At 39.8% G+C, this 18,326-nt stretch overlaps 1 protein-coding gene across 1 annotated transcript in view; it reads right to left on the bottom strand.

Annotated features, from left to right (window-relative positions):
- Window positions 1-92: 92 nt before the first annotated feature.
- LOC143276992 (putative peptidyl-tRNA hydrolase 2) overlaps window positions 93-18,326 on the bottom strand; it is a 60,622-nt gene continuing 42,388 nt past the window's right edge. Inside the window, exon 6 of the mRNA XM_076581698.1 lies at window positions 93-17,573. Within this exon, the coding sequence (XP_076437813.1) occupies window positions 17,484-17,573 (90 nt within the window). The 3' untranslated portion in view covers window positions 93-17,483. The remainder of the gene's footprint in view (window positions 17,574-18,326) is intronic.

Below are 18,326 nucleotides of genomic sequence, written 5' to 3'. Positions count from 1 at the left end.
TTGGGGGGGGTGGGGTGGGGGGGGAGAGAAAAAACTGAGTACAAATGTAAGCACCAGCAAACTTCATCCACAAAATAAAATGCAATACAATATTTATAATGTGTAAAAGATCATACATTTTAATTGCATTAACAAAAGTACAACATTCTGTAAAAAGAACTGTGCATTCTATGATGAACGGCACTTATTTTTAAAAGTGCAAACAAAAAAAATAATTCAATCATGTTCATGAATGCATACAGGTTAAAAAATCAGAGGCCAAGTCTTTTCAACTGTATTACAACACTGCAAGAATACTTATGTTCAGTGTTGTTGTTAACACTGGGACACCACCTTTACAAACCATGACACACACAGCTGACATCCAACATCTCTCTGGAAACCCTGTTTTTTGGTTTGAGTGTGACTCAAGTCTTACAGAATATAACAAGAGAGGCAAGGCCTTTAAGACTCACTTGTGATACTTAAAAAAAATCAAAAAAATCTAACTGTTAAAATGTGTTCTATATTTGTTATTATAAAGCTTTGGGTTAAAAGAAAAAGAAAAAAAAAAGTCCTGACGGCAGATTCGAACACCGCATGTTCGGGTGAGAAGAAACTGTCTTACTCAATACACTATTGTGGTTCCTTAACTGACATTACAAAAATTAACATTTAAACCTGCTTTTTTAAGGGTGATAAATCAATTGTGTTATTCGCAGTGAGAACGCTGTTTAAATCATATTATTCTGGTGTATCTTGGGCATTCAAAAAATCTTTAAGGGCAATTAAGAATTCTTTTTAAGTCCGCAGCAAAGGAGACTTGGCTATCGCTGCAATCACACTGCAACATTTAGCCGTTTTCTCTGGATCTAGATAGATGTACAAGTTTAGTTACACCCACTGGGAATGTACGACACAGTCGATTCAATTTCTATGTTCATTCTTTTTTTCTTTTTCTTTTTTTTATAGTTTTAAAGTTGATAAGAAAATTGAGTATTTTGTTAAACTAATAACATGTAGAGCCAAGTACAAATACTTCCAAACGTTGTATGAAGTGAAAAGGACTTAATTTTGAGAAAAGTTTTACATTTCATCAAGGGTATTAACTCTCAAGGTTTATTATTTTAAACTGTGAATTCCGACTGATTTTGTTGATATTTTTATGGCAGTTTGGGGCATAATCCAGTAGGTGATGAGGCATTCACAAATCTTTCTCTGAATAAATATTTAACAGTCTCCTTCTCCAACTTTCCATCACATGTTATAGTGTATTGTCGATTGAATATAGGATTGAACGGGCAGGTCAACAACTTGAAACAAAATGGCATCCTTCGTGTTCACGAGGAACATGAGCACGTGCTTTGAATATGTATAAATATGTGTACGCAACTGATTTTTGCCCATGACCTTCAGGGCTCAGCCAATAGATCTATAAAGTCCACTCGTAGTACCGATTTTAGTATTTTCCGAAAAAGACCACTTGGGCGAATGAACATAGTGAAAGTCCTGTACACTGAGAGTAAACACACAAGCTTTTTATGTATTGAGTATAATTTCAAAATGTAATGTTTAAGATGAGAAAGATCAGTTTAAAGCAAATTAACCCCCCTCGCATTAATTACAGATTAATTTCCCTTTTTTACTGTCTGCACCAAAGACATGCACCAGAAATATAACTTCCATGCTTAGCAAAAGAAGTTCCCGTTTGAACAAAAAATGATAAAAATGACTGCTCTTGATGCTGTGTCAGAATATCAGATCAAAGTGCCAAGTTTAGAGAATAAAAAAAATATAAATATAACAGTAAATTCATTTTCCATATAATTTGGCTTCTTTTTTATTTGTTTGTGCCCATCCCAGAGGTGCAATATTGTTTTAAACAAGATGACTGGAAAGAACTGAATTTTTCCTATTTTTATGCCAAATTTGGTGTCAACTGACAAAGTATTTGCAGAGAAAATGGCAGTGTTAAAATTTACCACGGACACACACACACACACACAAACACCGGGTTAAAACAGACTCACTTTGTTTACACAAGTGAGTCAAAAATAGCTAAACAAAAATGGGGATTGGACGCTGTAGCCATTTTTTTAATTTCAGATAACTTGTAAATAATGGTTTTCAAATATACTGCTCACTATGGACTGACGGTTTCGTCAGCATAGTAGCCCTTCTAGAAAGTCTGAAGTCTCTGTAAGTCTTAGGTTAAAACCACACACAAACATCTTCGAAATATGGTGTAAGGCTGCCTTTATGGCATGCAATGAAAAAGTGGTTTTTACAAACATGTAAAAGCCCACTCAATGATTGAATGTGGTCAATACACTGCATGGATGCTGTAAAATTAAAAACAAGAAATAAATAATATATTAGCAAATCCTTTCCTCCCCTTTCTCTATCACAAGTTTGGTGGTGGTCTGGGTGCTAGTGTTGCAGATGGGACCACAAATCAGTTGAAGCACAAGTAAAGTGTGGACTTATATATATATATATATATATATATATGATAGTCATGTCCGACTATGACCATCTGAACAGCAGAGAAGGCAACTGTTGTCCTGACTATCCAGGCTAGAATTTGATTAAAGTGGAGAGTGTCTTGCCCAAGTTACATACCTACTCTCTCGGCCTGGAGGGTTTTAGGACAGTTGTTATGATGCTTCCCAAAGGCCAACTAGCCTTCAAGGCTACAGCACTAAAAGCCAGTGCAATCTTGCCTCCTAGTTACAGACCTTCACAAAAAAATGAAGCAATACACGACTTCCAACTGCAATGGACAAACCATTGATCATACAGCTCTCACTTTGCAGTTACAAGTAACAACGTAAGTCAGGGTTCCACAGGTTTACAGAAACAACTTCCAGGACTTTTTTTGTTGTTGTAATTTTCAAGGAAGGCAAATAGTGTAATATCATGTCTAATTCTGGCTCTGTCACATGTGTGTATGGGAAAATAATCCAAGGGAAATTATTCCAGTGGCAAGAAGCCGACAGTGCAGCATCATCTGCTTTAATGTTTCCAGGTCTATCAACAGGTGTTGGCACTTTCTCTTTCTTTCCCACACCCCACTATCTCAATCTTTTTGGAGAACCCAGTATATATTTTTGCTGACTTGAAAGATTGCGGACTGCTTTTGAAAAACCCAGGTCTTACCAAGGAGTTATTTGGCATGTGTTGTTTCTGCAGCATTGTCTGAGCCCTGCAAAATGCACTTCCACTTTGCCCAGGTCTTTTCAAGGTTCTAACACATAGGGGAATCCAAATATTAAAAAAACATCTGGCTGAATTCTCTAGAATATTGCAGATAAACAAATGCCGTGACAAACAGAACAAAATACCAACAATAAAAGTCGTGCTGTGCAAGTGTAACACTCTTTTTCCCTCCAAGGCAAAGCAGCTTTCATTTCACAATAGAATTGAGTAACAAAATAGAACAAAAGTGTGATACTTTTTTTTCCCCATTTTACTGAGAATTAACAGGAGCAAACATACTTGAGATTTTAAAATGTATTTATTTTATTGTTGTTGTTTTGCCAATGATTCATGACTCCCACATCAGAATTGTAGACAAATGCTGTGTGTGAATCAGTCTAACTGGGTGTTCACAGTTGACAGAACCTCAGTCAGGCCTCGTGTGCTATTTACAGCAAAAGTTGTAAATTCAACAACAGCAGCAACAAGAATCAAAAATATATTTACAAAATCATCATAAAAAAATGTACAACTTGTGTGTGTGTTAACAAACAAGCAAGAGAAAGAATGGTTCACTCATTAATCTATTATTTGCTAAAAGCATAAGAAACAAACTCTTGAGTCCACTGAAACGGTATGAAATAATTCCAATCCTGCATAAGTTCACATCTGCTCAGTTCAGAGTTACACAGATGCCAATATATGGATCAGTCTGCTTGCTTTAACGCCTTCCTGAAATTGAAACAAAATTGGTGAAAATAGCAAACCACCAAAAAAGAAAAAGAAGAAAAAATCAGAACACAACATTTCAACAAAAAAAGCACATTTTGCCTTTAACCTCTGATTTTTTGTTTTTGTTTTGTTTTGAGCTGGACATAAAATCAGGCCAAACTGTTGTTGTTTAATTTAACTGGCACATAGTGTTTACATACAAATATTGTATCAATAAATGACATCCAGCAGCTGAAACAACTGACAAATCAAAAAGATTGAGCATCAACTGGTTTCCGAAATGGAGCAGCTGACCACTCAGCACTTTGACACAGGTGTAAGCATTAATTGCAGCGACAACTTGCTGATAGAGAGAAGGTAGGCACTGACGGAAAGCCACAATAACAATAATAATAAAAATAAGAGCAACAATACTGAACATTTTCACAGCACACTCCACCAGAATAGGTCTCTGCACTTTACATATCTAAAATTGGTCAGAGCTGTGAACTTTTCTTCATTCTATTTTTGGGGTGGTCAAATGGACATGCTGATCTTTTTCTCCATGTGGTCTGTGATCACTGGCGAGTTCTGCAACTAACTTGGGAACAATACCATCAAGACACATAGCAGCTGCAACATAATGTTTAACAAGTTGTCCAAGATTCTGTGACCTTTCATGCCCTGCTGTCATGGTCATTGTAACCTCAGTTTTCATTTCCCTTCCACTTCCCTGCTTGTGGTGGTCATGCCAGTCCTAGTGTTAGCAGTTCATGTGGAACTGTCATTGGAGGGACGTGTTGGCAATCAGCACTTTGGATGGGACACTCAGTCTGTATCTGCAACCAAGTGATAACTGTTGTCAGTTGGGAGCTTAGGTGGTTTCCTTGGTCACTCGAACACCACTGAACTGACTCAGCAACAGTGCAGGGTCTCTTCTTGAGTGCCTCTCCTGGCAAACTTGCATCAGTAGTTCCCTATGGACTGCCAGTGCTGAGACTGTGGCAGATAAACCTGGGTGTGGTTGTGTATGGGGGACTCAGGATGAGCAGCATGGGAGTAAAGTCACAAAAAGAGTGCAGCTGATGGGTCAGCAATACAAAACCCCCATCAGGGCTTGCTTTTAACCTCCTCCTAGAGGTGCTACAGAGTGTCAAACAGTGTCCCTCACTCTGTGAAGAAACAGTATGGGTAGGTTCTAACCAAATCTCTGTTCAGCTGACTGTAACCAAGACCAGGCAATGGGAACTCAAAACTAGCAAGGAAAGATATAAAAATATAGGTACTAACTAGTAGGTCTGCACTGGCCACGGACACAGAAAAAGATCTTCAACTTCTATTCTCAAAGTCTCTGATGTAGATGTCATGGACCCATGAAAGGGAGATCCAAGACACACAGCTCAGTCGTTGCACAAAACAAGATCCATGGAAACAAGGGTATTGCCCCACCATGTCCCATTTGCTCAGTTCAGCTGAAAACTCCACAGTCATTGGCTCACACACACACACACACACACACACAACAGGTGAAAAAAGGTTGGGACCAAAAATGTCCTACCTTCAAACACACAGCAATCAAAATTCTACATAAACCAATCTTTTCATGATGGCACAGTGACCCAAATTCTATATAAACCAATCTTTTTTGTGGCAGTGACCCAATTTCTACATAAACCAATCTTTACTTGATGACTCTGTGACCCAAATTCCAAATGGACCAATCTTTTCTTGGTGGCACAGTCACCCAAATTCCAAATGGACCAATCTTTACTTGCTGGCACAGTCACCCAAATTCCAAATGGACCAATCTTTTCTTGGTGGCACAGTCACCCAAATTCCAATTGGACCAATCTTTTCTTGGTGGCACAGTGACCCAAATTCCACATAGACCAATCTTTTCTTGGTGGCACAGTCACCCAAATTCCAAATGGACCAATCTTTTCTTGGTGGCACAGTCACCCAAATTCCAAATGGACCAATCTTTTCTTGGTGGCACAGTGACCCAAATTCAAAAATGGACCAATCTTTTCTTGGTGGCACAGTGACCCAAATTCCACATAGACCAATATTTTCTTGGAGACAAAACACTAATATTATATATACTGCAGTAACAACTCTACATGTTATGGCTTTTCCACCCTTTATTTACCCATCCACCCAAATGATGGACCAGAAATCAAATGAGATGACACTGAAAACAACACATCAATCAACCCAATGACCCTTCTTCAAATAACAAAACAAAAGCAAAAAGCATGATTTTGTCTTTGAAATACTTTTCTTTTTCTTTTAAGAATGCATTTTTAAGACCAGAAAAGTTCCCATATATGGCAAGATTTCATCCCACCAGTTCAAAGGTAATCACACATTATTTATATAAAATAAAACAAAAATTTCTGGTCTTGATTGTGAAAAACCAGTTGACATACCATAATATTTCCCCCTCTATTCCTCTCTATAAGAAAGAAGAAAACACACCAATATATAGATAGATAGATAGATAGACACAGAGCCTTTTCATTTCATGATACTACCAAATCAGGAATCTACAACTCTTCAACTTCCCCCTTCTTTCCCTCCCCCCCCACCCTCCACCCACCCCCCTCCCTTTCACAAAAGCATGAAAGCAGCCATCTCCTTAGTTGCAAAAACAGCAACAAAAGCACGTTATTATAAATCAAATATAGTGAAAATTTCCATAAAACACATTGCAGCTGTGCTTGTAAACTGAATGAAAAAAACCCCCACAAAAACAAAAAAACACAGTGCATGAAGACTTTAAGCACAAGTGTCTACATACACCATACACTGCAGATGTTCACACAAAAGTCAGACACACTTTTCTATCCTCAATACACATGTGTATTTCTTCTAGCCGTACAAGCACTTAAACATTCTACACATGTGTATTCCTTCCTACCATACAAGCACTTGAACATTCTATGCATGTGCATTCCTTCCAACCGTACAAGCACTTGAACATTCTACGCATGTGCATTCCTTCCAACCGTACATGCACTTGAACATTCTATGCATGTGCATTCCTTCCAACCATACAAGCACTTGAACATTCTACGCATGTGCATTCCTTCCAACAATACAAGCACTTGAGCATTCTACACATGTGCATTCCTTCCAACCATACAAGCACTTGAACATTCTACGCATGTGCATTCCTTCCAACCATACAAGCACGTGAACATTCTACGCATGTGCATTCCTTCCAACCATACAAGCACTTGAACATTCTACGCATGTGCATTCCTTCCAACCATACAAGCACTTGAACATTCTACGCATGTGCATTCCTTCCAACCATACAAGCACTTGAACATTCTACGCATGTGCATTCCTTCCAACCATACAAGCACTTGAACATTCTACGCATGTGCATTCCTTCCAACCATACAAGCACTTGAGCATTCTACACATGTGCATTCCTTCCAACCATACAAGCACTTGAACATTCTACACATGTGTATTCCTTCCAACCATACAAGCACTTGAACATTTCCCCCAAAAATGGAATGTTCACAAAAGTATGAAACAATTTAGAATTGAACTGGTATTTTCATTTCTTTCAAAAAGACTGGCAAGGTCATCATTTCTTGGTCATTTCCAGCACCGTTTCCTGTGCTCATCCAGTTTAAACAAAAGAAGTGACTGAATTATCCTGGCAGAAATAAGGCTTTCACTTTGTTTACTGATCTCTCATGACTGACAAAACAAATAAACAAACAAAATGTCAGTCAGACAGCTTTATAGTTTATATCCCTCACTTTCATGAAAACTTTTATGTCTATCATTCAAATTATCTTGGTTTAACTTTTATCCTTTAAAACCGATTGGCACTGAAGGTAGTGTAGTGGTTTTGAAAAATCTCTCATTTATGCTCCTGTTGTCAGCTTGTCTCTCCAAAAGGGAGCTTGGTAAGTTTCTCTCCTTGCCCCATGTGACTGTTCACTTTTTCTGTTTGTATTGTCCTCCACCAAGCCGCAGTAACGGACAGACTGACCTAAATTTCATTGAACAGTTTCACGATCTGCTTGAATACTGTAACCCTCTCTCTGGCTCCTGCATCATCCTTGGAGACTTTAATATTCACTTTGACAAACCGCTCCATCCTACAACTGCCAAAGCCATAGAACTACTGACCACTTTTGGCTTCACCCAGGCTGTCCGACAGCCCACACATGAAAAAGGCCACATCTTGGACTGGCTGGTGCACAGAGATGACGACAGCTGGGTGGAGAACACAATGTGTCCCATGACCTCACCTCAGATCATTTCTGTGTCTTCAGTCAATTCAATATAACCGTTCCACGTTCACAACTAAATACGTCACTTCACACAACCTGAAGGCCATTGACTGCAGTGCTCTGAAGCAGGACCTGACACCCGTCCCTCCAGCCTGACGTCTTCCACCCTCACTGCTGCAGCTCTGGAGTCAGCCATGACCAGCACACTGGACGACCACGCCCCAGCCACCAGACGCAAAGTGTGGTCAGCCAGGTGTGACCCCTGGTACAGTGCAGCTGCTGAGCAAGCCCGGGCTGCTGAGCAACACAAGCACAGAATGGAAAGAATATGGTGCAGATCGGGATTATGTGTTCACAATCAGTTGTTCAACCACGCCAAAAAAGCTGTGACAAAAATTATTCATCATGCCAGGACAGCATACTACTGTAACAAAATCAAAGAAAGCTTCTCAAGTGGTCGTTCATTTCAAGTTGCTAACAGTTCACTAGGAATGAAAAGATCATCACCACTTCCCACAGTCATTCCACTATTTGAACTTCCAAACCGTTTCCTTCAGTACTTTAAGGAAAACATCAGTACGATAAGAAACAACCTTGACTCATCCTTAGCTAAGTTTCCTCCTTTCAGTGAACCCTGTTTCCATGGTCGACCTCTCACCCAGTTCACTCCTTGACTCAACGCACAATTCTCTCCTCTCCACTTAAAACATGTGAACTTGATCCCTTCCCGTCAAAGTTATTTATTGATTGCCTTGACATCCTCTTGCCTTTCGGACTAACATAATGAATGACTGTCTAACTTCTGGAAACTTTCCTGATTCATACAAGTGTTCTCTGGTAAAACCTCTGCTAAAGAAGCCTTCCCTTGATCCTGACGATATGAAGAACTACCGCCCTGTTTCAAATCTTCCTTTTCTGTCTAAATTGTTAGAGCATCTCGTAATTTTGCAGCTGAGTGACCATTTGACTTACAAAAACTTATTCAGCCCTTTCCAGTCAGCATACAGACCTCATCATAGCACTGAAACCGCACTTGTAAAGATCATGGATGGTATTTTAACATCCCTTGACAATAGTAAAATATGTGTTCTTACACTGCTTGATCTTTCTGCTGCTTTTGATACCACTGACCATGCTATTTTGCTAAACACTTCGATACTTCTTTGGCATCTATGGCTCCGCACTGTCATGGTTCCAATCCTACCTTACAAAACAGTATATGACACCAAACCTACCTTACAAACAGAACAGAAACAGTCACAGTAAATGGCCATCAATCTTTCCCATCAACAATTATGTATGGTGTTCTGCAAGGATCTGTGCTAGGACCAGTTCTGTTTATTCTCTATACTCTTTCTGATGTTGTCAAAAACCATTCTGTAAATCATCATGCCTTTGCTGACGATAACCAGCTCTACAAAGAAACGACTTTTTCCGATCTTGACTCTTCCATTGGGGAACTTCAACGGTGTATTGCTGATGTTAAGGCTTGGATGAATCAGAACAAACTACAGTTAAATGATTGTAAAACTGAAGCTATTATTATTTCTTCAAGCAGACTGTCTATAAACAACTCCTTGCCTTCCTCTCTTAAAATTGGAGGTTCAGAAGTAGACTTTGTATCTTCAGTGAAAAATCTGGGTGTGACGTTTGATTCAAACCTCACAATGAAGAAACACATAAACAATCTCTGCAAGGCTGCATACTTTCAAATTCGAGAGATCAGTTCCATCCAACATCTCCTTACTACTCAAGCAACACAAACTCTGGTGTGCACTCTTGTCTTGTCCAAACTAGATTACTGTAACTCACTCCTCATTAGCTGTCCTAGATACTTAATACAAAAACTCCAGAAAGTTCAAAACACAGGAGCAAGATAAATCTTTAGAACCAAAAAGACTGACATATATCACTCATCTTCTGCGTTCTCTCCACTGGTTACCAATTTCTGCCCACATTCAGTACAAAGTTGCAATTCTCACCTTCAACTCCATTTTGGGTGCTGCTCCTCAGTATCTGAGAGAATTGATTCAAACCTACACACCCTGTCGACAACTCAGATCATCTTCCAATTGACGGCGGCTACTTGCTCCCTGTGTTAAAACCTGATCCTTTGGTGATTCTTCCTTTTCTTATTCAGCTCCATATGTCTGGAACAGTTTATATCACGATCTTCGCCACTCTCCTTCATTTCAATCTTTCAAAACTGGTCTGAAAACACATCTTTTTGAAAACGCCTATCCATAGACCTTCCATACCTTTTCAGTTATAAGCCACGCAAACTTTTTCTCTTTTGTTGTGTGTGTGTGTGTGTAATTAAGTAATACGCGTAGTCTCTGAATCTGTTTTATATTATTGTGCGCTAAATCATTATTTTTTTTCTTCTTTCTTTTGTGAATTATTGTGCGCACGCATGTGTGTGTGTGTTTGATGTTTATTGTAAAGCACTTTGAGCTCTCTTTAAGGGAGGAAAGCGCTCGACTAATGTCCATTATTATCATTATTAAGTACAGCATGTGACAGCTCTTTCACACTGTGTAGTGCTCTTTGGGCTTACTACCTGCTCCTGGCTGCCTACTGGAGAGATACTCCCCACAGCTCGGCAGGGACCTCTTAAGAAAAAAAAAAAAAAAAAATATATATATATATATATATATATATTATATATATATATAAAAATTTACATACAGACATATTTGTTGTTGTTGTTTTTATTTGTCATATGTGTGGTTTTGATTACAATGAGAAAAATGGTTTTGAAATTCAGAAGAAAACACAGACACCTGAAATTAAAGTTTCTGTTTCTTTGCCTATAATTGGTTAAACACTGTCTTTGTATCATTGCAAGTAGTGAGCATTTGTCACTGGTACAGTGCAGCTGCTGAGCAAGCCTGGACTGCCAAGCAACACAGGCACAAAATGGAAAGACTGGTTCAAATCGGGTTGATCTGTTCACAAACAGTTGTTTAACCATGTTCACATTTGTTTAACCATGTTCACAGTTGTTTAACCATGTTCACAAACAGTTGTTTAACCATGTTCACAGTTGTTTAACCATGTTCACAAACAGTTGTTTAACCATGTTCACAAACAGATGTTTAACCATGATAAAAATGTTGACAAAGATTATTCATCATGCTAAGACAACATACTTTTGTAACAAAATCAAAGAAAGCTTCTCCAGTGGTAGTTTGTTTCAGGTAGCTAGCCATTTACTTGGAATGAAAAGATCACCAATTTTTCCACTAACTGAACTTTCAAACCATTTTCTTCAATACTTTAAGGACAGACGTTACTCAGTTTCCTCCTTTCAGTGAACCCTATTTCCATGGTTGACCTGTCACTCAGTTCACTCCTGTGACTCAAGATGTAGTCAAACGCACAATTCTCTCCTCTCCACTTAACCCTCAAAGTGCTGGATATAATAAAACATACATACAGAAATCATGCTTAAAACAAAGGGATAGTTTGCCTCCGCTACCTGTGCTCTGATTTGGGGCATTTGTATGCTTATCAGTAAGAATAAATAGGTAAACCTATACATTTTTGGAAAGTAGAGTGAATGAAGAATCAGATAAAAGAAAGAAAAAGGCTGTACCTTGTAAGTAGTTGGAGATATTCCACAGGATATAATTAACAAATTTTGCACACTTGTTTTCCAAAAACGTCAACCACAATATTTATAGGTATTTTCACATCTTTTACAGTAATTACAGAGTCAAAATCTCAAAATTGGAATTAAACTGTACAAAAAATGTTCTGGCTGCAGAATCATGATCATGATATGAATATAACTGAAACAATGAAATTAAAAGCATTGTATTATTTGTTTGAGACACACCCACCGACGCCACGCACGCACACATCTACAATACTTTATGCAATCACAGGCAAAAACAGAAATAAATGTTTTCTTTTAGTTCATGTTGCTTTCAAAAGCAGCAAGAATGCTTTAAATCAAAATAATTTCCAGTTTTCTGTCTTGATTTGGTCAAGAAATCGCAATAGATCCATGCCTAACCCACTTTACCACCCCTCCCCACCCCCATCACCCACCCCCCAGTTTTTGTAGCTGGAGACACAAAACTGAATGAACAAGCAAGCCAGCATGCCCAAGTGTCAAAATAACAAAGCCGTTTTCACCAGAGTCCCTGTCAGCAAATGAATCATCACTGGTGACAAGGTTACTCATTTCCTGAGCTTTGTCAACTTCAGTGTCACTCATTGTTTACAAAAAATACAAAGATTTGGACTTGTAAACTCGGTCAAAGTTTGTGCAAACACAAGCATGGAGGCAGTAACACCAGAACGAGGCAGTTTTACGAAGGCTGCCGAGTATAGCCGTATGATGTCGGACCTTATGTAAACAGAGCCACGATCATGGCCCATCGCACTTCACCGGGAAAGCCACGATCGTGGCTCATCGCGCTCTCCGGGTTAAAATGTGTGAACTTGATCCCTTTTCTTCAAAGCTATTTCTTCACTGCGTAAACATCCTCTTGCCTTTTCATTACTGACATAATGAATAACACTAACTTCTGGATACTTTCCTGATTCATACACGTGTTCTCTGGTAAAACCTTTCTTAAAGAAGCCTTCACTTGATCCTGGTATGAAGAATTACTGCCCCATTTCGGAACTTTCCTTTCTGTCTAAGTTGTAAGAGTGTTTTATTCTTTGGCAACTTAGTGACCATTTGACTCACAACATCTTACTCAGCCCTTTCCAGTCATTTACAGACCTCATCATAGCACTGAAACTGCACTTCTAAAGATCATGAATGGTATTAAACATCCCTTGACAATGGTAAAATATGGGTTCTTATATTGGTTGATCTTTCTGCCACATTTGATACCACTGACCATGCTATCTTGCTAAACAGACTTCGATACTCCTTTGGCATCTCTGGCTCCGCACTGTCATGGTTCCAATCCTACCTTACAAAACAGTATATGACACCAAACCTACCTTACAAACAGAACAGAAACAGTCACAGTAAATGGCCATCAATCTTTCCCATCAACAATTATGTATGGCATTCCAAAAGGATCTGTACTAGGACCAGTGCTGTTTATTCTTAATACTCAACCACCTTTTGATGTTGTCAAAAACCATTCTGTAAATCATCATGCCTTTGCTGACGATAACCAGCTCCACAAAGAAACAACTTTTTCAGATCTTGACTCTTTTACTGCAGCACCTCAACAATGTATTGCTGATGTAAAGGCATGGTTGAATCAAGCTACAATTAAATAATAGTAAAACTGAAACATTTATTGTTTCTTCAAACAGACTGTCTATAAAAAAAACTCTTTACCTTCCTCTCTTAAATATGGAGATTCAGATTTAGACATTGTATCTTGACATTTGATTGAACCCTTTCAAAGAAGAAACATGTAAACAATCTCTGCAAGGCTGCATACTTTAAAATTCAAAAGATCAGTTCCATCCAAAATCTCCTGACTACGTAAGCAACACAAACTCTGGTGTGCTCCCTTGTCTTGTCCAGACTTATTTATTTAACTCACTCCTCATTGCTTGTCCTCAATGTTTTATACAAAAACTCCAGGAAGTTCAAAATGCAGGAGCAATGTTAATCCTTTGAACCAAAAAGACAGTATCACTCATCTTCTGCATTCCCTTCACTGGTTACCAGTTTCTACCCCGATTCAGTACAGTCGCAACTCTCTCCTTCAACTCCATTTCAGGTGCTGTCCCTCAGTATCCGAGAGAAGTCATTCAAACCTACATACCTCCATGACAACTCAGATCATCTTCCGATTCATGGTGGCTACTTGCTCCTCGTGTTAAAACCAGATCCTCTGGAGATTCTTCCTTTTCTCATTCAGCTCCATCTGTCTGGATCAGTTTACTTATCTTTGCCACTCTCCCTCACATCTTTTTGAAAATGTGTATGCATAGACCTTCTATACCTTTCCAATGACATTCAGTTATAAGCCATGTAAACTATGTGTATGTGCGTCTGGGTGAGTGGATGGGAGTGTGCATGTGTTGTTAGTAATGTAATATGCGTTGTCTTTTAATCTGTTTTATGCTTTTGTGCATTTTTTTTCTCTTCTTCTTCCATTTGTAAGTTATTGCATGTGTGTGTATGTGTTTAATGTTTATTGTAAAGCACTTTGAGCTCCCCTTAAGGGAGGAAAGTGCTCAACAAGTATCCATTATCATTATTAACAATTCCGCACAGTACGTGTAACTTATTGTGAGATGAACTTAAATGCTGTCAACATCTTTATAATAGCCAGTGAGAAGAAAACCACCTCAATCATTTAATACAACTGGCTTTTTAAAATCTTGAAAACAAGATTGATAAAAGTGGTGTAATTTATTTTACGGGTTTCGCTTCACAATACTTCTTTTTAAATCCGTATGTCAACCATGGGTTGTCTGCCTTTAACTCACTCTGGATGACTAGTTCTTCCCTTGCTTTTCCCTGCAGATGACCCATTTGTTAGGAAATTTTTTTTTTTAAATACAAAACATAAAGTAAATGAATGAAACTCACTGTACTTGACCCACTGAACCCTCTCCTCATGTCATGTGAATGCCCACCCCCCTCCCTCTTCACTGCTCTCAGAAGCTGAATCACTATCAGTACCTACTTGCTGGTAGCTTTCTTCACTACAGATACTTTATTCAATGTCTTCATCATCCTTGTTGATGTCGAAACCTTCAGTTTGAAGAATTTCAATCACTTCAGCAGTAGTAAAAGCCGCTGTCGTGATCTAGTTTGCTCAAAAAATTTCCACTTGTATTGGCTGCGACACCATTTTCGATACGTATGCAGATTAGCTTGTCGTGTGGGGTCCTGATGTTGGACTGCTCAGAAACAAGGACACACAAGCAGTATTCCAGACCAGCCTTTCCAACAGGTTCCAGCCACTACAAGAGCTGATAGAAGATGGTGAGATGGACATCGAGACACAGTGGGAACACAGCAAGAAGCTCTGGCACGACACATGTGAAGAGGTCCTTGGCAAGAGAAGACTCAGCACAAGGAATGGATCTCTGCCGACACCATCCACAAACTGGAAACAAGGAAAGAGAAGAAAACTTCGCTGAACATGAGCCGAACAAGAGCAACTGAGGGAAAGGCACAGGAAGAGTACACAGCAGTGGACAGAGATGTAAAGAGGAGCATCAAGAAGGACAAGAGGGACTACATCAACGACCTGGCCAGTCAAACAGAGGCAGCAGCCGGACAGGGGAACCTGAAGGACCTGTGCCTGGTGACCAAGAAGTTGACAGGCAAGTTCCAGCGGACAGACAAGCCAGTGAAGAATAAGAACGGGAACCCACTGACAACAACCGAGGAACAGCTGAAACGACAGGCAGAACACTTCAGGAAGCGTGGCTGACCGACAGGGAGGCACGGACTGAGATGTCACAGCCAGAATCGGCAAGGCAAGAACAGCTTTCATCATGCTCAAGAACATCTGGGCATCTGGAGCAGTCAGTATGAAAACCAAACTCTGCATCTTCATCTCCAATGTAAAGTCAATTCTGCTCTATGGATGCGAGACATGGCGGACAACACAGACGATGCAGCAGAAGATTCAGACATTCTTCAACACCTGTCTGAGGCGCATCTACAAGATCCAATGGCAGGAGAAGATCTGAAATGAAGATCTGTAGGAGCAAGCAGGACAGGAACCAGTGGCCAAGCAGATACTGCAGAGGAAGTGGGGCTGGATCGGACACACCCTCAGGAAGCCAGCATCCAGTATCACACGCCAAGCCCTGACCTGGAACCCGCAGAGAAAGAGGAAGAGAGGCCGGCCTCGCAACAGCTGGAGGCGAGACACCGAGGCAGAGCTGAAGCAGCATGGGACCAACTGGACTGGAATGGCCAGAACAGCCCAGAACACAGTGCGATGGCGAGGGGTCGTCGATGGCCTATGCTCCACTGGAAGCAATGGGCATAAGTAAGTAAGTAAGTAAGTGGGGTCCTGAACTCGCTGGCTCACTGTGGAGTGTATTGTTACAGTATCTCATGAAGAAACTTTCCATTCGACCCTTGACACATTCGCAATGCCAGGTGTAGCTGCGATTTTTATGGTACCCCATGAGAAAAACATGGAAAAAATTTTTAATTGTCAAAACCGCTATAGCGTTCCGTCGTCTGGAACGCTACCTTACGTCAGGAACGCTGTAGCGTTCCATCGTCCGGAGTGAGTTAATTCCATTTTAAAGCTGATGTTTTGTTTTAAAGCTGAGAATTACTCTTGTTTGTGCAGAGCACGAGATGAGCAAGAATGACAATGGGAATGAGAGTAAATGTTTATCTGTGGATATAAAGGGAGGACATACTGCTTTGGGGGGAACAGCTGGATAGTGAATGTGGAGTGTGCATACATGCTTGTTTCTATGTTGCTTTATCTCTTAATTCTACGTCTGTTAACTCTCTCCATACGAACGGCGAAAGAGACGACGTTAACAGCGTTTCACCCCAGTTACCATCATCAAAATATTGCAAGCGGAAGGCTCTTATACTGAAGAGGTGAATGTTGACAAAGAATACCACAATTCTGACGACGGAAGCTAAAGGTTGGGTCATTTAGACACCCACTGGACATCCGAGGGGTCTGTGTAGAGGAGAAGAGAGGACTGGCCGTACTGAGTGAGTTAATTGAGAGTTACATTAGATTCCACCACACCCTCCCAAGAAAAATAACAACAAACAACCTAACCAAACAGACTATAAAAAAAAATTTAAAAACGAGAGAAAAAAAAGGTGCATGCACAGATGCTAATGTGGCTTCATTTCATTATTTCACATTGTTAACTGAGCCCCAAACCCAACCAACCATCCAAACAAAAAACAAAAGGTGGGTTAAGAAGGGTGGGTTGAGTGGAATTTGGAGGTGGAGAGTAGAGAGAGAGAGAGAGAGAGAGAGTGTGTGCACCTGTGTGCATGCATGTGTGCACTGCATGTGTGTGTGAGTGTGTGTGTGTGCACCTGTGGCATGCATGTATGCACTGCATGTGTGTGTGTGTGCATGACCAAATTCACACAATGTAGTAAAAAGAAAGGGGAAACACAATGCCAGAGATAGACCAGTCAATCAATGAGTGCACACATGACACAACCAGCCACACACACACAACAGCCTCAGCACCACCCTCACAATACTACAGCACGGTTCAGTTCATCCTACCTAACCACATCATCATCATCACCACTCCAGCAACAGAGTTTTAAACTCACAGAAACAAAGAACAAACGAACAAAAAAAGAAGTAAAAATAAGGCAGTATTTCTGTTCTTTTACAATCAGGAAAATGAATGCTTTAAGGAAAGAAAAAACAAAGGTGACTATGACAAAAGTTTCAACGACCCTGTCACTTGATCCACAACATCAATTTTTCCCATGATGCCCAGCACTGTGATAGATCCTGGAGCCACCTGTAAACAAACAGAAAAATGTCACCATCACCATAAGTGTTATGTCATATTAACCCATTCAGAGCCTATAAGATGTCAACTAATGTCCTGCACAAAGTGTTGCATAGTGCCTGTCAGATTCCTTTGACGTACTGCATCAATTTCAATTTTTCCTTCATCAGAGTTTCATACAATGAACATAAACAGGCTTTGAATGGTTAGTCTAATGTGTCTGGATTATAAACATAATACTAAAGTGAGCATTCATCAGGTGGAAGATCCCTTTCTTCTCAATAATGATTTGCTAACTGGACCACTTGGAGCATGCATGTAAAGAAGGTTCTCCTCACATGCCAAAAGGGTGTCAGACACTTTGTAAATTGAAGACAGTGATCCCAGCCAGTGGTTTTACACAACTTTGCAAGCTCTGCTGATGATTATGTATAACCATGAGAGACGGATCTGTCTTGTCTTTTGATTTGTTCAAACTTGAAGGTGATGACAACAGCAGTGACTAAACTGACAGTAACATTCAATGCTTTCTTCAGTCCATCTGTCCCATCAGACATAATTGTTGAGCAAGTAACCATGACTCACAGTGAAGGTGCAGTATTTTGACATAATCTGCGAAGAGGGAGAGGAGAGATGAATGGTATAAGACAATGGGTGGAAGGCCAGATACCGGGAATTGCAACAGCCAATAATCCACAATTTTCTTGAACCCAGGGTTGACAGACAATAGACAGGAATCATGTGTTTTCTAATTTTTCATGC

Source organism: Babylonia areolata, chromosome 33, assembly GCF_041734735.1.
Source record: "Babylonia areolata isolate BAREFJ2019XMU chromosome 33, ASM4173473v1, whole genome shotgun sequence".
NCBI lineage: Eukaryota > Metazoa > Mollusca > Gastropoda > Neogastropoda > Buccinidae > Babylonia > Babylonia areolata.
Note: the sequence above shows the minus strand (reverse complement) of the source record. Positions and strands in the feature narration are given on the sequence as shown.